This window comes from Ovis canadensis, chromosome 15 (genome assembly GCF_042477335.2).
Source record: "Ovis canadensis isolate MfBH-ARS-UI-01 breed Bighorn chromosome 15, ARS-UI_OviCan_v2, whole genome shotgun sequence".
In the NCBI taxonomy this organism is placed as follows: domain Eukaryota; kingdom Metazoa; phylum Chordata; class Mammalia; order Artiodactyla; family Bovidae; genus Ovis; species Ovis canadensis.
The window spans coordinates 30,436,525-30,459,355 of NC_091259.1; the positions used below are offsets into that span (position 1 = coordinate 30,436,525).

General features: G+C 44.2%; 1 protein-coding gene across 1 annotated transcript; it reads right to left on the minus strand.

The window, feature by feature from the left end:
• Positions 1 to 10,099: 10,099 nt before the first annotated feature.
• Positions 10,100 to 21,495, minus strand: PLET1 (placenta expressed transcript 1). The gene is made up of 4 exons (XM_069553966.2): positions 21,312 to 21,495; positions 16,687 to 16,888; positions 12,605 to 12,666; positions 10,100 to 10,410 (listed from the first exon to the last, which is right to left on the minus strand). The coding sequence occupies exons 1-4, from the start codon at positions 21,493 to 21,495 to the stop codon at positions 10,100 to 10,102; spliced, it is 759 nt and encodes a 252-aa protein (XP_069410067.1).
• Positions 21,496 to 22,831: the final 1,336 nt, after the last annotated feature.

The window sequence follows — 22,831 nt, forward strand, 5'->3', positions numbered from 1 at the left end:
AGAGGAATCAAGTCAATAAACAAATCCCTAAGTGAAAATGAATACTAAAAACTAGACTAGCAAATATACAAAATCAAAAACATGTAAAAAATGCAATATAACTAAGTGATACTGTAAAAGTAGGAAAAAATGAATTTAAAAAGAAGATGGTTTAAAAATGGAAAAAGTAGGTTATGAAAAATAAAGGAATAATATAGACAGAATAAAATGAGAATATGAAAAAGAAAAAAGAAGAAATGGGAATGTATATATAGAGAGAGTGGTAGTGAAATAATGACCTTGTGATTCTTTCATTTCCTCTCCACACAGGTTTCTCCAGTCCCTCTGCCTACTCAGAGAGTCCTCCAATATTTCTAGGAAGGTCCTGCTGTTGGCCGTGTGGAATTAGCTCAGACTCAGATCTTACCTTACTCCAGCTTGTGGTGGTGGTGATCTTTAGTCTCTAAGTTGTGTCTGAATCTGCGACCCCATGGACTGTAGCCCACCAGGCTCCTCTGTCCATGGGATTTTCCAGGCAAGAATAGTGGAGTGGGTTGCCATTTCCTCCTCTGAGGGATCTTCCCAACCTAGGGATCTTCCGAAACCCAGAGTCTCCTGCATTGGCAGGCAGAGTCTTTACCACTGAGCCACCAGGGAAGCCCCCACTCCAGCTTGTACTTGCTCCTAAGGTCCACAGTTGCCCCTGAAGCCCACAGTCTCAGGCTGATGGTGGGGATATCATCCCCTGCACCTGTGGCTGCAGGGGTGCTTTTCCCTTCTCTCTTTGGCTCAAGCTTCCCCTGGTGTTCAGTTTTGGTTTGGGGTTCGCCTCTGCCTGTAGGTGGTCCTCAAGACACAGTTAGGGGAGTGGGCCGGGACCTGGGAGGTCTTCCCAGGCAGAGGCAGATGTGCATTTCCCCAGGGCGGTGGTGTTGGGCTGTGGGCCTCTGGGCAGTGCCAGGCTGCTCAGGAGGATGTGGGCAGTGACCCCTGTGCCTGCTCACAGCTCGTTGATGGAGACCGTAGGGTCCTCCTGACCTCTGGCACTGGCGGCGGCTTTTCTATCTCTGGAGCTACAGGCTGCAGCCGGCTTGTCCCCCGATGGCTCTCCCAAGGGCACGGGTCCTGCGTCCTGCACCCGCGCAGAGCTAGAGCGTTCCCACAGCAGTGATGCATGTGCCTCTCTGGGAGGCCCGGGCTTTCTCCTGGACTCCCTCAGCTGTGTCGTACCAGTCCTTTGAGACGATCTTCACAGCAGCCAGCCCTGGTCCTCTCCCGGGGTCCGACCCTTGAAGCCTGAGCCTGAGTACCCAGCCCCCACTCTCTGCCGCGAGGCTGTGTAAGCCGCTTCTCAGCTGGGACGTGCTGCTCGGCAGCGATCTCTGGGCTGAATTCTCTCCATTCTGCCTTCTGAGCACCTGTTGTTGCGCTCCCCTCTGAGGTTCTGAGGCTCCCTCTCCTGTGTCCCCGCCTGTGAGTGAGGTCCCGATTGTGCAGAAACTTTTCCTTCTTCACGTCTCCTTCCCCGAGGCACAGGTCCCCACCCTGAAATCCTTTCTCTCTCTCTCTTTTTAATCTTCATCTTTTGCCTTACTTCATTTTGAGGAGATTGGCTTGCCTTTTTGGAAGTCTGAGATCTTCTGTCCGTGTTCAGGTGGTGTTCTGTAGAAGCTATTCTACATGATGAAGAATTCTTGATGTATCTGTGGAGGGGAAGTTGCTCTCCCCATCTTACTCCTCTGCTATCTTAAGTTTGTCTCCAAATAGGTTAATCTTGATAGAATGGTGATGCAGTGTGAGAGGGTCATGGGAAGTCAGCTTGGAGATACAAAATGGGGACAACTGGAGGAGCCTTGAATATCAGTTTGATTTTTATTCTTAAAGGGCGTTGATTAAAATAGTCAATCACTTCAGTTCAGTTCAGTTGCTCAGTCGTGTCCAACTCTTTGCAACCCCATGAATCGCAGCACATCAGGCCTCCCTGTCCATCACCAACTCCCAGAGTTCACTCAGACTCATGTCCATCGAGTCAGTGATGCCATCCAGCCATCTCATCCTCTGTCCTCCCCTTCTCCTCCTGCCCCCAATCCCTCCCAGCATCAGAGTCTTTTCCAATGAGTCAACTCTTCGCATGAGATGGCCAAAGTACTGGAGCTTCAGCTTTAGCATCATTCCCTCCAAAGAAATCCCAGGGCTGATCTCCTTCAGAATGGACTGGTTGGATCTCCTTGCAGTCCAAGGGACTCTCAAGAGTCTTCTCCAACACCACAGTTCACAAGCATCAATTCTTCAGTGCTCAGCCTTCTTCACAGACAATCCATAATAGGAATATGAAAAAGTTTCATTTGAGCCAAACTGAGGACCTTAGTCCAGAAGACTGCTTCTCGATAACTCTGAAGAACTGTTCCAGAAAAGCATGGTTTTCAGCACAGTTTTATGTCTTGTCAGAATAAAAAACACCAAACAAGTCAGGGGTACATTCCTTCATGGTTTCAAAAAAACCAGATCAGCACATACACAGTGAGTCAGTATGACCTTGGCACCTGGGAAGGGATCTTATCATTGAGGGAGGATCAGCATTGGTATCCCAGGAAGGGAGGTATTTAATCTTTATTTTTAATATGGATATTATTGTGATCACTACACCCATTTCTTTAACAATTAAAGCAGATGTACAATATATATCGGAGAAGGCAATGGCACCCCACTCCAGTACTCTTGCCTGGAAAATCCCATGGACGGAGGAGCCTGGAAGGCTGCAGTCCATGGGGTCGCTGAGGGTTGAACACAACTGAGCGACTTCACTTTCACTTTTCACTTTCATGCATTGGAGAAGGAAATGGCAACCCACTCCAGTGTTCTTGCCTGGAGAATCCCAGGGATGGTGGAGCCTGGTGGGCTGCCGTCTATGGGGTCGCACAGAGTCGGACACGATTGAAGTGACTTAGCAACAATATATATATGAGAAGCCACAAACAGGTTATTTTGGTTAAGAGGTGACAGTGTCTTGAGTGTGACGGTGGCTGTGGAAATGGAGTGGCAGGAGAAGTTTGGAACTGACGTGTGTGCTTACTGTGGTGTCAGGCATTTTGCTAATACTTACATTACCTCTGTTTCCCCTTATAACCACCTTGACCATGTTAGTTATCAACTGCTGCATAACACGTTACTCCAAACATCGGAGCTTACCAGCAGACATTTATTATCTCACATTGTTCACGTGCCAGAAACCTGGATGTGGCTTAGCTAGGACCCCTGGCTCGGAGTCACTCATAAGGCTGCAGGCATTTCAAAGCTTGACTGGGAAAGATCAGCCTCCTTGCATACTCACGGGTTGTTGGCAGGATTCAGTTCCTTTGGACTCAGGTCTCCATTCCTCCCTCCCTTTCTTGCCCTGTAGGCCTCTTCATAGAGCACCTTGCTTCATCAGGGTGAGCAAGTGAGAAGGCAAGGGAGAGTATCAGCGAGAGTGAGAAGAGGGTGTGAGGAGCGAATTAGGGATGGAGCCAAGTGGGGGGAGTGTGAGTGAGAGAGTGAGCACCAGCAGGATGGGAGGCGTCTTGTAACCTAATCACGTTTTTGTTCCTTAGAAGCAAGTCCCCAGATCCATGTCACACTCATGGGGAGCGGGGTATTAAACATCATCTAGTGTGTAACATGTTACCAAGACTAGCAGGAGGTGAGGCTGGGCAGGTTGGCAGGGAGTGTGTAGCATGCCCTGTTTGATCCCAAGGGAGTAAAGTATATTTCACTTCGCAAGAGTGAAAAAAGATCTGTGATAAGTGTCCTTTTTATTTTTTAAACCGCAAACTTTTACATTCTTCCTGGAAATGGAATTGTCTTAAAGATGGGAAACAGACTGTGCTCATTTTGCTTTTGTTACGTCTGGGATATTCCTAGTCTGCCTTGCATATAGAAAAATCCTTGTTAGTTTCACACAGTTTAACTATATAACATGATTTTGTTGCAAGACAGACATTTTGGAAAGTGCCCCACATAAACACTTCTCTCTCTGGAGAGAACTGCTTTTACCACAAAAGTAGGGTAAAGTGATTCTTGCACTGGAAGATTTTTCAAAGCAGCAGTTATCCTTTCATCAGTTAGTTTTACTTCCTTCAAAATCCACCCACTTGCTGCTCCCAATATTCTGTCATCATCTAGACAGAAGTATTAATCATTAGAAAAGAGAATTAGAATTCCTTTCCCCTTCTTTTTCCTTTCCTGGTTGTTGGCTAAAGAAATGACATCTCAGGCATGTATTCTGATTTTTTTTTTGCCACTTTATTTTTTTAATTGAAGAATAATTGCTTTACAGAATTTTGTGATTTTCTGTCAAATATCAACAAGAATCAGTCAGGCATGTATTCTTAAAGATGCTCAAGAAAGAAGTCCTCAGTATGGAAGCCCAAGTTCACCATCATACAACCATTTACTAGTCAATGAAAATTCCCAATTTTGTATGATAATAAGTTTGGAGATTTCCCTGGTGGTCCAGTGGTTAGACTCCACACTTCCACTGCAGGGGACACAGATTTGATCCCTGTTCAGGGAACTAAGGTCCTATAGCTATGCTGCTGCTGCTGCTGCTAAGTCGCTTCAGTCGTGTCTGACTCTGTGTGACCCCATAGATGGCAGCCCACCAGGCTCCCCCGTCCCTGGGATTCTCCAGGCAAAAATACTGGAGTGGGTTGCCACAGCAAAAAAAAAAAAACAAACAAAAAACAAAAAACAAAACAAAACAAAACAAAAATTAAATTAAAAAACCCTTTTTCACTTTTCACAAATGTCTTAATAAATGTGAGCACTGTCCTGGGGACAGCCTAAAGAAATAGAGCTAGTGTGGGCTTTTACTTTTTAAAGTTTTTATTTCCACAGATAGAACCACATATGGGTAGTTGGATGTCTTGTGGACATCTCAAACTTACATTTCCAAAAGTGAATTTTTAATTTCTCCTTCAGAGTCCTCTCTCTTCCTCCAAACTTGTTTATATGGCTAACTTTGTCTTCCTGGGGACTTTCCATTTCCATTTGTGGGTTAACATTTGTTTTAGTCCTCAGCTACTGACTTAAGTACAGAGAAGCTAGAATTCTGAATCAAAGGTCTTTTAGTAAATTACTTAGCACCCTTCACTCAGGGGATCACCAGGGTATTCCCTTTATGGTAGGATAGACCGTGAAGATTGGTGGGTAGTTATCATCCTGGCTAGTGGCGAGTGGACTTACTGTAGGCAGTGAGGTCTCAGCTGGTTTTTCAAAGAATGCCTTTTATCATTTCATCTGTCTAGCCCCTAGGAACAGGGTTCCTTGTGAAGTATACGAGCTAACAGATCCATGGCAACACTGAGGCAATGTGTGTCTTTCGGCAAACGGGCTCAATTTGTTGCCACAATAACTTTCAGTAATTCCCTAAAATCAGTGCTGGGGGAACATCAAGGCTCCTCTCGTGAAGGAGAAAACTATGTTTAGAAAAGGAAAAATGCAACCTAACCAGATTGTGGGGTATAACATGGTCCATCCACTCATTTGAGGTTGCGTTGGTGTCTGTGTGGTTAACTAACAGGTTTTTTGTGTTGATCGATTTATTGTGAATTAGCATTATGTCAGCCACAATGTGTCCAGTGTCTCACTCATCAGGCCCTTTAAGGTAGGAGTCAGCCCCAATTTACTGTGAGGAATCTGAGGTTTAAATAGATCGAGTCTTGTTCAAAGACTATTTTATCTCCATAACAACTTAGTAAGTAGAAGGGCTGGGATTTGAACCTAGATTGGTTTGGATTGGAAAAAAAAAAAGGAAAAACTGATTCAACAACTTTCAAAAAGAATCCCAAACTCTTTGCATGTGCTTTATCTACACATTTTATTTTAGCCAAAGACTTTTTGAGTTTGTTGGACTCAAGCATCTGATTCTACAGTTATTTTTACATATAGGTTATATATGTATGCATCGATAAATATGCAGATATTTTTGCATATGTTAAATTACTTCCCAGTTATATCAGGTATATACATTTAACTTTATCTATATATATGGATGTAACTTACATAAAAGCAGGGTTGGGGGTGGTCCTTATGTCCTGATTTCACTGCTGTGCCACATTTAAACAAACAGTCCAGCAATCAGAAGTAAAGTATTTCTGATTTTCACTTGTATCTCTTGAAGGACATTACTAGAACCACTTTCTAACCCAGAGCGTGATGCTGGGGACATATCCCCTAGCCTCTACTTTTAGCCCATAGAGGCTCCAAAGCTCTCTGTCTCAGGCCCTACAACACTTGACCTAAATTTGCCTTTGCTTTCTCTTCCCCCACCCTCTCCCTTGAGCCAGATCTCTATTATTTAGGATAATTTAACTCCTTTAGCCATTATCTGGATTCTTTACAAGAAGAGAGAGCCTAGGAGCTGATCCAGAAAGCCAGAAGACATTCTACTTAGAAGCCTGGGGGGCGGGGGGGTGGAGGTGAAGATGAGGCTGGAGGAAGAAAGATGGTAAAAAGTCAGACATTAGCCATATCTTTTAATAGTTACAAATTAGAAATTTTAGTCCTTGTTATGGGCACCATTTTCACATATTATATTGTTATAATCCTTGGCTTTCTTGTACACCAATGTACTATTTGTGATACCCTTTGTGGCATTAAATAATTATATAGTACTTGCTTTGTGCCAGATGCTATTCTGGGTGCTTTATATATATATTAACTGATTTAATCTCCATAACAACCAGTAGGCAGCTACTATTTTTCTTTCTATTTTAGAAATGAAGAAACCAAGGTACAGAAAAGTAACTTATATGAAGTCCCACAACTAATAAGTGGTAAAATGAAATTGAGTCATGCAGTCTGGCTTCAGAATTTATCCTTTAAGACAGTTGCCAAAACAACCTCTCTTATGAAATAATATAATTTTACTTAATAATATTTTCAACATTTACTTTAAAAAATAATGTGGGGGTTGATAGACAATAAGATACTGTCTAAATTTCCTCACTGTTCTAATCTTTTTCTTGCTTGATGGTTGATATTATAGTTGGACTGTTAACTAGATCTGGGACTTTTCTCATGTGTGGAGGTCTCAGAGGTAATGGGCTTTGAAAGACATTAATTTTCTTTCCTGGGCTTTCTGGGTAGCTCAGTGATAGAGAATCCACTGCCAGTGCAGGAGACGCAGGAGATACAGGTTTGATCCCTAGTCCAGAAAGATCCGCTGGAGTAGGGAATGGCAACCCACGCCAGTATTCTTGCCTGGAAAATTCCGTGGATGGAGAAGGCTGGCAGGCGGAAGTCCATAGGGTTGCAAAGAGTCAGACATGACTGAGTGCAGCACAGCATAATTTTCTTTCTACTACTTTCTCAGAATGAATAATCACTTCCCTTAAATGGGGAGGCAGTCACTGTTTCTGACACCGGATGAGAATGCATTGAATTTACAAAACATGAAGCTCCAAACAAAGCACACACATGGAAGAACAAGGTTGGGCAAGGGAGGGTGGGAGCGATAAACTGTCCATCTCTTTCTGTGCATTAAGTGCAGCCTGTGGGCTTCCTTGTCATTGCCTGTGTTTTTTTTTTTTTTTTTTTTTCTTTTTGGTGTATCACTTTCCCATTAGTGAGGATCAGGAGTAGCTATTTCTGAGACCGTGAGTGTACATACTCCTTTAATCTTCTGCTGCTCGCGACGTGCTTGCCACTTATCGGATTCTCTTAAGGAGTGACCAAGAATGACAAATACTTGGAGCCTGTTCTGCTTCAATCCCTGCCTCCTGAACCCCAGGAAGATATCACTAGTTGAATATGAAGAATTTTTGATCCTAGATTTTGCTTTGGAATCCTCCACAATGTTCCCAGCAGCCTCTGCCAATCAGTCAGGTATGACATAAGGCACACCTACTCGGCATCTCTGACTAGACCCTTAGAACTAGGCTGGGTGTGACCAAGAAATCAAAATTGACGCTTGGAGGAGGACTGAGATATCACCTGGGGGCCAGCCTTGTATCTAACAGATAAAAAATCTGGCAGAGGAAGGTAAAGTGATTTCTTTAAGGTCACATTTCTACTTAGTGGCAGAAGTGGCAATTAATAGGTTTCTTGCCTCCTAATCCAGTGCTCAGATACGTCTGTACTGCTTGTCTGAATTCATCTACACCAGATTTCTTTGAGTCTAAACATTTTTCCAGTTTCAGATAGTGTCTTTGCTGAGGCTCCAGTATTTGTCACCTTTCACAGTGAATCTGAGCTGAGGCATCAGGTTGGGCGATGAATGACAAATGTGAAATTCATTCCTAGCTTGTTGGGTTAGGGTTCACTCACTGCAACTTCTCTTGGAGATGGTGGCAGAGAAGCGGAGGCTTGGAGGGGCACTGCTGGAGCACGCAGCCTGCTTGTTGTGATAGCAAGACACACCCATACCCTCTCCTTGTTATTTGACCCAGGGAAGTTGGTTATTCTGGGGGATCCCAGGTGATGTAGGAGCTGCTCAGGGAGCCCGTAGGGTGTTCTAGGTAAAGGTGCAGGCTCTGAAGTGGGTGTAGCCCACTCTTCAACACCCAGCTTCACTACCTGTTCACCGAGTTACTTTGGGAAAGTTATCTCTCTCTCTCTCTCTGCCTGAGTGTCCTCCTCTGTAGAATGGCCATAGCTTATAGGGTTGTTGTGAGGGTTAAGAGAGAAGATGTCACATAAAGTGCATAGTACAGTGCCTGGCAAATACTCACAGTGGCTACCAAGTGGCGTCATAGGAAACGGTAGAGGAAGGACCTTACAGATTGGTCCCTCCACTGAGAGACCTTCCTTAAGCTAGCAAAATCTGTCAGGGTCCACTTGTTCTGAACTCTGGTTGTTAGGGGAATGCTGAATGAGGAAAGAGGCTGCTAGATTTTGACATATATGAAAATCTATCAGGTCACTGGCTGGCCACTGAGATAACAGAAAAGAGACTTCAGTGACCACATTCAACAAGGAACACAGTCTTTGCAAAATCAGTTTAGAAAACTTACTAGACAAATGGATAATTGCAGCCCTTAACAGCATTCCCTGATAGGCAGAATCTGGTTTCCAGAGTTACTACATTGTGATATTCAAAATGTTGTTTTTGACAAAAAGACATACAAAATGGGAAAGTATGCCCTATTCACAGGGAAAAAGAAGAGATTGACAGAAGCTGTCCCTGAGAAAGGCCAGCTGGAAGCTGGCACCCAGTCACTGAATGTTGGCATCCTGGAATTTAGCATAACTTTTAAAAGAAAATGTGGTTGCTTTTTATTGGAAACACCATGTTTTTTTTTTTGGCTTTATATTACATTATGAGTATTATAAATATTTTGCCCTTTTGTCTTAGTGGAAATTACCATGAGGGGAAAAAATGACCAATTTGCACCTGAGAAAAATTAAAATTTTACTCTTTTATCTGGCCTTAAAAACACACATTCTCACCATTCCACTGGGTTTTTAAAAAAAAATTTTATTGGCGTATAGTTGATTTAAAATGTGTTAGTTTCAGGTGTATAGCAAAGTGAATCAGTTTTACATATACATATATCCACTCTTAGTAAGATTCTTTCCCCATATAGGTCACTGTGGTATATTGAGTAAGGCTACTTGCGCTATACAACTGGTCTTTATTAGTTATCTATTTTAAATCCATTGATTTCTTTTTAATGCTCACATAAGTGAATAAAATTAGATGACATTTTCTGTATTTTCAGTGAATCACTCATTAAAGACATATTTGAATTTAACACATTCATTATTCTTGTTTGAGGTACAGTCTATTTGGTATGACAGAAAAGAATGCCTTTCTACTATCCTTGGCTACTCAGACACGGTACATTGTTATTTTCTTGCCCTTTAGATGCTACTGGTGTCACATCTAAATAGAAGTTTAGATCGGCTAGGGAACTGGCTGCCAGCACGTTTAATGAGGAGCCAGAATTCCAAGTTATACCTAGATCAGGTCTAGGCGACCCTCAGGTCTCCATTTGGATCTGAAGCAGTGGCAGGAGAGTTTTACATCTGAGAGCGCAAATCATTCACAGAAGTCATTCACACAGGTCAGAGCCCTGGGTTGGGACTGAACATAGAAGGGTGCAGCGGAGCCAGGAGCAGTCATTCCCTCCACTTGCTTCTAGAAGAGGAGTGTGCTGGTGAGAAAGATGAGCAGGATCTGGATGGCCTCTCTCACAGGGCTGAGGAAGGCTCTGTTGGCTGAGCTTTTGTGGGTTGTGGTTAGTTTGGGGTGGAGTGTGTGCTGGGTTGTGGTTGTCTTGGGGAGGGTATTGGTTGTCTTGGGGTGGGTTGTGGTTGTTTTCTCCTGGGCTGAGGTTGGTTTTGGGTGGGGTGGGGTTGGTTTCGGGTGGGGCAGGGTTGGTTTGTGGGTTGGGGTCGTTATGATGTGCTTGGTTGAGACCTGCTTGATGGTCACAGGTGAGGGTGTCCCTAGGGAAAAAAAAAACAACAACAGTGGCATCAGAACCTCTTTTCAGTGATGAGTGGGCACTAGAGAAAGGAGGCTAATGTGACGGAATGCTGGGACCAGAGTTCATAGGCACAATTCAATGGCCGCTTCTCAAGGGCTGAGTGTGTGTAGAGGAGAGGGAAGCCAGGGGGTGCAGAATGTCAAGGATCAAAAAAGAAACACTCTGACCTTAGGATCTATGGAAGAAGGAATTTATACTGAGCTTATATGACTACCGAAGGAATTTATACTGAACTTATATAACTACCGAATTTGCTATTGGGAAAGTAGTCTGCCCTCAAATGTCCTCATGTCCTTAATATTATATTTGATCAATCAGTACAAATGTTTAATTTTTGCTAATTTCAAAGGTTATAAGAGCTAGACACCATTCCGACCTGAGGATGGCCGACTCTGCTTTCAAGGAAGTGTAAACAAGTCCTGTCCAAACCCATGAATCCGTTTTCGTGGTGTCTGAGGCACTGGTCATTCTCACGGTGATCTGACCACATGTTGGTTCTCTGAGGTTGCCTTGCAAAGAAGCAGAGAAAGCTAGGCCTATATCCCTGGGAGGCTGTCTGCTCCTAGAAAGCTGGAGCTTGGCAATGACACCTCCAACGGTCTGAGTGAACCACGGAAGGGACTCTTAAAGAAGGAGGAGGGAAATGCCCAGTAATTTGCTCAGACCTGTATGCATTCTGCCCACCCGGAAGTGCCTTCCAGCTTTGTGGCATTGTCTATCTCATTTAGCATGTCCTCAGGGCAAATGTTTCTCTAGCACACCACTGAGCCAAAAGTCTGAACACAAATGCTTTCTTTTCCTTATTTTTTTAAAATCTTGATTTTATTAGTGTGGAGCTAAGGAGTCCTGGGGGGCTTTCCAGGTGGCTCAGTGATAATCAGCCTGCCAATTCAGGAGGCACATGAGACATGGGTTCAATCTCTGGGTCAGGAAGATCCCCTGGAGTAGGAAATGGCAACCCACTCCAGTATTCTTGCCTGAAAAATTCCATGCACAGAGGAGCCTGGCGGGCTATAGTCCATAGGGTCACAAAGAGTCGGACACGACTGAGGAACTGAGCACCAAGGGGTCCTGACTAGAAACAAGCTTTTTTTTCCTTTTCCTTGTATTTATATGAGTGTTCATTTTGAAAATGTCCTGGAAAGAGACTAATATCCCAATCTTTTCACAAAGGGAAGCCACCAAAGAAACAGTTAATGTTTTTGTAACATAGTTTGATTTGGCATGATCACTTTAACATCTGTTGTGGAAAATAGATATGTCTTTGACCACATTTGCAATGCTTGGCTGACTGGAAAATGGGCAGCATAACTAGATGTATTTCAGTGTTCGAGGGCTCCCGGGGAAGACCTGTTATCTGGGCACTGAGAAAGACTAATGTTTCCTGTTCTTGGCTGAAACTTGTATTTTAAAACTTAATTTTTTAAAAAAGATTGTATTTATAGTTTTAATGTAAGTTCAAGAAAAGTGGAAAGAAGTATAAGATGTGGAATTTGAGTCCTAGCTTTGTTGTTAGTTTCTGTGTGGCCTTTGGCAAGCTACCTATCTCTTCTGAACCTGTTTCTTGAATTCATTTTAGCTTCCCAGAGAGAGATAAGAGAGAAGGAAGGGGGCAGAGAAAGGAGAGAATGGGGGCAAGGAGCCTCATGATGGTTTGAAGTTGAGGACGACAGCCTGGTAAATGTAAGTGGAAATTTCTGGTTGTGTTGGAGGCCAGAGGCCACCTTGAGAATTAGTGGCATTATTGGTTCTCATTGTTATCAGCCCTTCTTTATACAAATCCCTCTTCTCCTCCCTTAAACTCTTCGGTAAGGTCTGCTATACCTATGAAGGCTTTGTGCCGGGGGGGGGGGGGGGGATTATTATGGAAACTGAGGAAGGAATATATGCCTGCAGATATGGAAAGAGCTCGTGAGGAAGCTGGAGTCTGGAGCCACAAGTGACCGTGAGAATAAAAGACGAGCTGGAACCAGCTTTCGTTTTCCACAGGGCACAGGGTTGAGCTTATCTTATGAGATCTCAAGATGCTGAAAGACTCAGCTGGTATCTGGGTAAGGCACAAGTAGACTTTTTTCCTAGGGCACCCACAAGATTATTTTCCAGGCTGATGGATTTCACTGCCAGGTATGTAAATAGGCTGCAGAGGAACTTACCATTTCTCGGCAGTATTACGGAAGTAAGTTCACCACGTCTCAGGGAATTGAGAGAGTAGATGCTGTGGAGGGCAAATCGAGGAGAGTTAATGGTGAGGAATTCACAAGTTCAGCCCACATGGCTGCCTTCCTAGGGGACCCCAACCTCTTAGTTCTGTTTTTGCTTACATACTTTATAAGCACATCACTTTATTTACATCACTTTGCCAACAAAGGTCCGTCTAGTCAAAGCTATGGTTTTTCCAGTAGTCATATATGGATGTAAGAGTTTGTGCTTTTGAACCATGGTGTTGAAGAAGACTGTTGAGAGTCCCTGGAACCGCAAGGAGATCAAGCCAGTCAATCCTATAGGAGATCATCCCTGAATATTCATTGGAGGGACTGATGCTAAAGCTGAAACTCCAATACTCTGGCCACCTGATGCAAAGAACTGACTCATTGGAAAAGACCCTGATTCTGGGAAAGATTAAGGGCAAGAGGAGAATGGGATGGCAGAGGATGGGATGGTTGAATACCGTTACTGACTCAATGGACATGAGTTTGAGCAAACTCAGGGAGATAGTGAAGGACAGGGAAGCCTGGCATGCTGTAATTCATGGGGTTGCAAAGAGTCATACAAGACTTAGTGACTGGACAACTTTATAGCACATCTAGCAGATCGTTCAGTAGTGATCGTCTCTATATTGGCTTGACTAAGAACCTCCACAATCTTACTCCAGACGAGCTCATGTCCATTCCTCTCCCCACTCTACTCCTCCACCCTGTACTCCAAACAGGCTGGTGTCCAGTGCAGTCTTTGTTCAGGCCCGTCTTTCTGCTTGTAATACTAGTCCCAGGCACATCTGCCCACAGACTCAACAGTGGCCTCTATGACATTGCTTTTCCCTGTTGTCATGAACCCAGATAGGTCTGCATCAGGGAGACTGCACAGCCTAGCTGTGTGCTTCTCCTCACACTGGAGGGCCAGCTCCTCAAGGGCCAATTCTGTCATCGACAATGCCTGACACTTAGCATCATATGGGGTGCTCAGTGTCTGTTAAATGATCTGTACAGCCTGGTCTGTTGTTCTCATATCAGTGGGTCTGTTGTTATATCAGGCTCTTGTCCATGAGATGGTTGGAGAGCATCACCAACTCGATGGACATGAGTTTGAGCAAATTCGGTGAGACAGTGAAGGACAGGGAAGCCTGGCGTGCTGCAGTGCATGGGGTCACAAAGAGTAAGAAACGACTCAGTGACTGAACAGCAACAATCTTGTCCAGACATTAACAGTTAAAGAGAGTGCACTGCATGCCAACCCCTGTGCTTGGTGCTATGGGGACAGTGGTGAACAGCGGGAACCTGGTTCTTATCCTGGTGGCACTTCGAGTCCCTTCAGAGAGAAAGACTTGAAACAAATAATCGACTGACAAGTAATTGGTCACAGTTGTGACACGTGTTTGGATGAAGCAGTGGCAGTGATGAGAGTAAGGAAACTGGGAGCAGGACTTGATGTGGGGCTTTGGGGAGTGCTTTCTGAGGAAGTGACATATAAGCTCAGTCATTACTGTTGCATAGGCCCTGCCTCCCAAGTCCCTGCTGTAACATTCTGGGCAGGAACCTCCTCCTGTTCCCCTTTGTGCCCTACCCAGCACAGTGGGCTTCCTCTAGCCCAGGTGCTATCTCCCTTCCCTCGTCAGCCTCGCTGCACAGCAAGGCATTGTCAGACAACGCTGCATGTGCACTTCGTAAACCATCTATTGTTGCAGGAAGTGTGGAGGACTTAAGGAGGTGAGATGAAAGGAAAGTCATTGCCCTCATTGGTCCTGGCTGGCTTCTAAAAGGCTGCTGTCATTGTGAGGCTGGGTGGTAGCAGCTTCCTTCGGATTCTACCCTTGCAAGTCACTCTGTGGACATAACAGTACCCTCTCCAGAGCTCCAGAAACAGCTAGGTTTGATCAGGCCCAGGGTGTGGCAGGAGAGGGTGGAGTAGCCTGATAACACACCCATCATCACTGTCTACAAAAACCTGCACGTAGTGGACATGGCCTGACGGTCAGACCTGCCCTTTCAGTACAAAAGGGCAGTCTGAAAGTATAAGCACCTCGCCACATTTGGTCCTTGATGAGAACCTGAAAACAAATCCCTAACTGGGAGTGAGAGGAATTTTCTCTTAAACTGTAATGCGAGTCCCCGGTGGCCTCACCTCAGAATCTGTGTCCATTTTGCGGGACACTAGGAAGCCAATTTTATCGTGCAGTCATCACACGTTCTGCTAGCAAGCCATTTCCAAAATGCATCTGTTTTAAAAAATGATTCTCTGTGTAGTGGTGAAACTGGCCTGCTAAAACTGAGATCCCCTGCTGAGTTTATGACCAACCTCTCTATCCAAAACTTTATTCTCTTTCTTATGCCGACACTTCTGCCTATTCCTATGCCCCTTAGGATTGAGAAGTATCAAAGAAAAGGGGAGACTAAAACCAAGCAGGACCCCGAGGCCTGCTCTGGTACAAAACCCCCTCCATACTCCTCATTTCTTGTCAAAAAAGGCTTTAGTTTCCTAGACCCTCCTTGAGTTCCAAAGAGCAGACCCATCAGTTACTAATTAGCGAAGTAAGGAAAGGCAGAAACAAGGGAAAGACAGACAAGAAACCATATTTCAGTGATAAAAGAGTCCTAGTTCTCTTCAAGGGATATACATAACAATATCACACATATCTTTGCGTTGTTCTTCAGAAACTAAGACCACCCTCTGCCCAGGTAGTCATACCTGCTGACCACAGGCACACAGACCCCAGACTGTCTGGAATCAGAAGGCTGATGATTAAGACTCCTGAAACATCACTCTGTTCCCTCACCACCACCAGTGAATCAGAAGAAAGTCATGCCCCTTGCAAACTTCACCCCAAATATGGCCTTTGAAGGACCTTCCCTGAGGGCCATCAGACCAGGTCTTTTGTGCCTGAGCCACCCATTTTCCTCCCTCAGTGCCTGCAGTAAACACTATCCTTTCTTTCATCACAACCCAGTGTCAGTACATCGGCTGCGTTTTGCAGCAGGCAAGTGGAGGGTTTGGTTCAATAACAGTGGGGCTAAGAGCACCCGTCCTGCAGGCTCTTAGCTACAGGCAGCTTCTCTGCACCCTCAGTTTAGCAAGTCTCCTGAAGGGCTGCACAGGGCTTGGCAGAGAGGGCAGTGCCAAGGTAGCGAGATGATTTCAGGATGAGTGTCTTTATTTTTAACTATTTGCTACTGCCGCCCCCAACCCTGTCTGGCTCTGGAGTTCTGTCAGCCCCAGACTAATAGGAGTGAATTGCGTGGAAGTAGCAGGGGAATATAGAGAGTCTGAAGCAAATTGGGTGCTGATGACATGGATTCTTTCTCAATCCAAACTTTAGTCGGGTTCTAGAACCTTCAACTACCCATCTGTGCACTTCCTTGTAAGATCCAACTTTAGCCAGACTCCTTATAAGTCAATTTAGCAAGAACCTCTCACCCTTGATATCTGATCACCCTTATCATCTGATTGAATTCCTCATCCTCTACTATCCCCAGATGATGTCTGATCACCTTGGCCTGCCTTCAGCAGGAATCCTGTTAGGTCAGTTTAGCCAGAGTCCCTCTCACAGGTTTTGATGTTTCCTCTTCCTGATTTTCCATCCGCTCACCCCCTACCCCATTCCCTGGCTATAAATTCACGCTTGCCCATGTTGTATTCAGAACTGAGACTGGTTCTATACTGAGTTCTTGTTTCTCTTATTGCAACAGTCCCAAATAAAATCTGTGTTTATCCATCCATATTCATTCATTTTGCTTTAACTACTCTCCAGCTCTGGGTTTTTCTTTAACACTAGTTTTTTTTCTGTTTATGTTGAGCATAACTTGTGTGTTTGTGTCTGTGTGTGTGTGTTTGTGTGATGTATAAACTTTTGCAGATAAAAGGTAGGACAAAGAATGGTGAGGCAGAAAAGGAGTGCAGCTACTGAATTCTTCACATCATATCTGGCTCGTATTTTGAATCCTCCAAGGTCAGTATAAAACTGTACAAACCCAATGTGAAATTGTAAAGCCCCAGAGCAAATCATTTATGGATCATTTCTTACTTTATCTTGACTGCGGTTATGTCCGTGGAATTAGAAGACATCCATTTTGCCTCGAAGAGCGTGCTGAAATTACCCTTCAAGTCGTACTCAGCTCTGCCTTCACAATAGTGGCTGGGGTTTTGCCAGGAGCCAGTGACTAAGTGGTACTGGTCCCGTGCTTCCAAGACCACAGAGATAATATCGTGACTCACGTGAGTTGACACTAGGAGGAAATACAGAAAGAGTCAGCTGTCTGTGCAGTGAGACGAGAGATGGGGTCATAAAATCAAAATTAAATATGAAAAAGAAAGTTTCATGTATGTAGTATGTAAATAAATAGTAGTATGTAAATAAAGTATGGTCCCATTTTTATCAAATATAAAATAAGTTGAAAAAAATCTGGAAGGAAGTACATCAATATTAGCTAGGAGGATTTCCTGATTGTGCAATTACAGATGATTTTTATTTTCTTCCTAGTTCTTTTTTTGTGTGTTTTCCAAGTTTTCTACAGGAAAAGGTGGACAAAAGAAGACCTGTGCTCTGGTCCTGGCTTTGTTACGTACCAGGGATGAGATCCTGGCTGACTTTTAACCTCTTGAGTCCTGTTCCTATCTGTGAGATGAGAGTTCTGTCCTTTGTGGGTAGGTGAGAGGCATGATAGTGAAGTGGGGGGATTGAAGCTGTAGATGTATGTGAAAAGCTCAAGTGGGCCTCCTGGGAAGTGCTTCAGGAAATAAGGGTCTGTTATTGCCTAGTCAAACAAAACCTATTTGCTGGCTCCAGAAATGCTGATGTTCTTGGACTCTGTTGTGGAGGGTGAGGGAAAGGAGGGGGGGTCTGAGACCCAGAGGCCCTAATCCAAGCACCTAATATCAAATAACCACATAGGGTTCCCTGATCCCCTCTACTCAGTGATCTTACCTATTGACTTAGCCCAGCGTGTGCCCACAGTGGCGTGGGCCACAGATACTTGTGAATTCCACATACTATTTTCAGCATTCCAAAGTGTATTAGGGAGGGAATTTCAAGAGAATATTTCAGTTTGTCCATTTCCTCCCTTAGAAGATCCCTTCTGCGCAAGTTTCTCAATCCTAAGGGTATTATTCTCTAGCGCCCTCCCAACCACCCCAAATTCCTTCAACAGCCTCTCCTTTACAAAATAAAGAAAACTGATCATGTAGCATGATAAGAGCAGACAGTCCTGGATCTGAATCCTAGCCCTAGCATTTAAGACCAAGTCACTTCACCTCTGATCCTTGGTTTCTTTTCTGTCCATCATTCACTCCACAAATATCTATGCTTTGCAGTAGGCTTGGTTCTAGGTATGAGGACAATGACATTATCTTTCATTGCATGGAGATCATGATACTTTATCTTGAAAGGTTCTTGGGATAGTGAAGAGAGGAATGTAAAAACTTTAGTACTGGTGGGTGTTGGATAAGTTGTCATCGTTATTCTTAGCACGAAACAGTTCTCTGTTCTGTTTGTTTTTGCCAGTCAAGGTTGCTGAGCCAGATCCCCTGGCCCTGACTTGCTCAGCTAGAACCTGATATTTGTCCTTAATACCTATGCATGGTGGTGGGGTGGATACTAATGAGCAACAGTGTCATCCAGTCATCATCAAGCCGGTCTTGGTCCTGTTGAGGAGGGTGAGGGCAGGGAGGAGGGCTCTGAGCTTGCCTTTGTCCTTCTGCTTTCTCTCTCTCTTTCTGGCTTATACCCTCCTTTCATCCCTCCTAGTTATCTGTATTATTCAGGTTCCTGACCTCCATGGCCCCCTCCCTTCAGGCTGCCACCTGGGGACCCACATCTGTCCAAAATCTTCAAAGTGCTTTTCTTTCTAGAGCCTCTAAACAGTTTTGGTTTCGTATTTCTGCTTCTGTTCTGTTGTTCCCAACACCCAGCATACAGCTCTCGTGACTGCCATAACCCCACTCACTCTGCTGTTTGCACCCCTCCTCTAGGATAGCGAAGCTTCCTCTGTTCTGCAGACGCACCTGGCTTGCCTGCCGCTCACCCTTGTTCATATCTGGTGCCTGCCTAGAATCTTCCTTCTCATCTCACATCTCACCCCCACTGACTCTCCAAGATCCTGCTCTCTTTCCCTCTCATTCCTGAATCATGTACGCCTTTAACTAGAGAGTTGAGGACTTAATCACATTCTGGCTTGTACTCTGCACTGTAGTTTCACCTGTGGATCTGGGCAATCCAGTGCTGGGTACCTGGAAAGCACTAAGTAGCTGCTCACTGATTTTTCAAAAGCTGTGTATCCGGTGTTGCATAGTACCTTAAAGCCGAAGGTTCCGGAAAAAAGGCAAGCAAGTTAAATTTCTCTTGCCTGTCAAAGTAAAAACAGAGGCAGATGCTTACCCCGCACATTATAATGTATTATAAATGCTACTGCCTTACGATTTTCTTTGACTGATATTAAGGCAGACCCAGGGAACCTGTTCTATGATGTTGCATGAGCTGCAACTGTACCTTGAAACCTGCGAAACCGTTTATACATGTCTCACCGATGTTAACACAAACCCTGAAAAAAAAATTTCTTTTTTAAATAAGGAGAAGCAGTTGGCCTGTGTGGACATTTACTTGGTCTTCCCAAAAGTCCTGGGGATCCCAGTGAGGTCCTGTAATGACACAAGGAAATCATGCAGCCTGTTGTGTAATTCCAGGTGTGGAATCTGATACATCACATATCCAAGGGCATAGGATTTTGACTCTCAACTTAAATCATTCCTACAGTGAGTCAGTTTCTCACAAAGCTTTAGCACATTTCTGTACTGAGAGGAAATCAGATGAAGTTTGGAGAAGTGCATGACACATAGCAGATGTTCAATGAGTCTTAGTTTCTGCTTCTGGTACCTGATGCCTCGGTAAATGTCATGTCCATCGCATCCGGCATGTTCCCTTATGGATCGTCTTCCAGATCGTCTTTTGATTCTTCTTTCTCCTGTGTTCCTACTTTCAGAAGGTTTCTCTGCCACCCCCATCTCTAACTGCCCCACCCACACCCTTTGCGTCTTCACAAGATAGTTTTCTTTCTCTTCCATTTCAACAGCAAAATTCCTCACCTCACGATGTGTTTGTTATCTCAAGTCAGAGATCTCTGACCACCCAGATCCTTCCCTGTATGCAAGCTCCCGCTCTTCCCTGTACACAAGGCCACACCTCCTGGGCCTCATCTTGAATCACAGGATCATCCTCCCTGCCTTGGTTAGAACAAGATCCACTGCCTGAGGGAGTCAGACATAGGGAGCCTTGCCACAGCTGAGGCACTTAGTGACAGTCCCCAAGGGAAAGGAAAAAAAAAAAAAAAAACAAACAAGAAAAAGGACAAGCCAGAATGAGTGTGTGGAGGCAGGCGACAGTCATTCTCCTCAAGCCTAGAATCTGTGGATCGTGGGTGTGGGACCGCTCCAGTGTTCTCTGCAAAATTTGGTGAGAGTTCTAACAGAGGCAAGGTAATATGTTAGATGAAGAGGCAGACTCTGAAGCTGGACAGCCTGACTGGACAAAGGTGGACAACTCCTGGCTATTATTTAGGTTCAAATATTAGTGGTACAATCTACTAGTGACCTTGGGTAAAACTTTAACTCCCCTGTGCCTCAGTTCTCATCTGTAAAATGTAGATGATACTAGCGTTTCCCCTTAGATCAGTACTCAGAACACAGGAAGATGTCTTAGCTCTCACTCCCGTAATTGAGGGGTATGTAGGGTTGTGATTAAGAGAAGGGTCTCTGAAGCTAGAAAGCTCAAGTTTAGATCCCAGGTCCATCATTTAAGTAGCTCTGTGACCTGAGTGATTCCCTGGCATCTCCGCCTGTCTTCTCATTTACAAACAGGGGATGACAACAGCATCTACTCAGCAGGTCGTTGTGAGGGCTAAATGTATTGGTACACGTAAACAACCATATTAAATTTATTGTTAGTATGAAAGTTATATTAGAGAGCACTTGCCTTGACTTGTAGGTCTGACTGATCCCCAAAGGGATGTTTATATAATAGTTTTAGGCACACCAAGGAAAAGCACTGGATTCAGAATGAAAAGACTAAGATTCAAGAGGCAGTTCTGCCACTTACTAGCTGTGAGACCCTGAGCAAGTCATTTAACTTCTCTCAGCTTCAGACTCCTCATTTATCAGGTGGGGCAGTAGCGCTTTCCCTGTCTAACTCACTAGATGTTCTGCCCGTAGACTGAATGTGAACAGTTGCACACTGTACAATCATCCATGGTGGCATTGTTTTATCAAGTGGATGGGAAAAGACTACAAACTGAGGGGCAATTATTGCTTCTTAAAGTAATAAAAATGCCTCCCCCTCCCAAATACAGTTTAAATCCAATTTATTTAAGTGAGAGAACTTGCCGCCGTTGTGCTCTTGCTGCGACTCACTTAACCTGAGTGTTGGGGCATCCTGACTCTCGTGGCTCAGCTTCACCGAGGGGACACGCAGGAAGTGTCCTGGCCAATCCACCCATTCCCACATTCTCATTCTCCCTTCTTCTGCAATCGACTCCTAGCCAGGTCAAAGACACACGCTTTGTGTGTGTCGCTGAGAGCAGGGATGGAGGGGTATGTCCTGCAGTTCTGGCTTGATCTCCCTGCAGAGAACAAAGGAAAGCAGAGAGAACGGCTTCTACTTACCCGTGTAGAGTGTGTTGCTCTTATAGACATCTGGGTTGATGTGGATTACTGAGGGTTTCTTGGCGGTGACCCACGAGAATGGCTTGCATTGGGTAGAGGGATTCGTACAGCTGGCTGGAGAACACAGAAGCCAGAGGCAAAGAAGCAACCCCAGTGGCAGAAGCGGGGCCCTCAGGATCGCCATGGTTTCAATCTGTTTGCAAACTGCTGAGCCTGGAACTGGGTAAAGGCGACAGCTCACCTGTTTATATGCTCTGGGGCTGGATCTTCCGGGCGATGTCATACATGTAGATGTCCTGCCCACTCCTCCTTCTGGAATTTGGCCCAAGATATCACCAGGAACGAATCTCTCCTAGTTTCTGTGACCCTTTGCTCGTTCCAGTTTCACTCAAGAAGGGGAATGTACCGATCATGATTTATTTTGCATCTCATTCACCTCAGCCTCTGATATGTGAAGGAAGCTATGGGAAGGAGTTAATACCGGCAAAGTGAGATTCGGAGTTGAGTAATCATAACCTACCTGGCCCGTGTAGAAACTACATTCTTCTCTGTGTAGGAAACTCAGGCATTAAAGCACTTTTTTTTTTTAATCGAATATTACATACCGTTTCCAATACTCCTTAATCGAACATATCCTCCTGACCCAGTTCATTTTCTGACTATCACAGAACTGGAAAGACTGTACTTCTGGATTTATATTTGTGTCTTTGAAAAGAAACAGCTTTCTCTTACTTAACACTTTCCTCTATAACACAAGGAAACTACTGAAAAAAATCGGAAAATGTGTTTTTTCATATCTATTCTCTGATTTTAATTCACTCACTGAAGGAGAAAAGAGGAAAGATGTATTTTATTGTGTGAGTAGAAGGAAAACAAAACATGTAGACTTGAATCAAAGAGATGCTTATCCATGTTTCTTCAAGAGACATACTTACAAAATGGACCTCTGAAAAACCCCCTCCTCTAGAAAAGTGATAAGCAAAAACAAATTCAACTTTTTCAGAACTCTGGAAATCACCAAAACTTGCAGCAATTCGAGGAGCATTTGTTTAAGAAAAATGGCTAAATCTTATTAAGCACAGTGAGCATCATGACATTTTAACTTGCCCTCTCACTTAACTTTGCCTTTTAACTTTGCATCCCTCTCACCCCACGTCTTCAGGTAGCCTTAGAAACCAACAACCTTGCAACTGTGATAGCCATGAGGACCAGCAAATTAGCGGTCAAGAGGGAGGGGAAAGAATGGGTTTGGAGTGCTCCAAAAAGCTTCATTTTCAGAGAGTTGTCACTATGTGACCTATTTGCAAATTGTCTATAAAGATAAATTCTCAGAGCTTTCAGAACTTTCTCTGTGCAAACAGCCTTATTGTTAGGATATTTGTTGAAAATAGTCAGTGGAAAGTTTTTTTTTAAGAAATTAATAATTATTATTAATACAATTTAATTATGATGCTATGAATTTTAAGAGTATTTTATGACTTCCCAGGCATTTTCATTTTATTCTCATCAAAGACTGATGA

Coding starts and splice junctions, on each gene's coding strand:
- PLET1 (XM_069553966.2), bottom strand. CDS start 21,495: ATGGCGATCCTGAGGGCCCCGCTTCTGCCACTGGGGTTGCTTCTTTGC. Junction 16,889..21,311: donor GAGCAACACACTCTACACGG/GTAAGTAGAAGC, acceptor ATTTCCTCCTAG/TGTCAACTCACGTGAGTCAC. Junction 10,411..12,604: donor CGTAATACTGCCGAGAAATG/GTAAGTTCCTCT, acceptor TTTTTTCCCTAG/GGACACCCTCACCTGTGACC.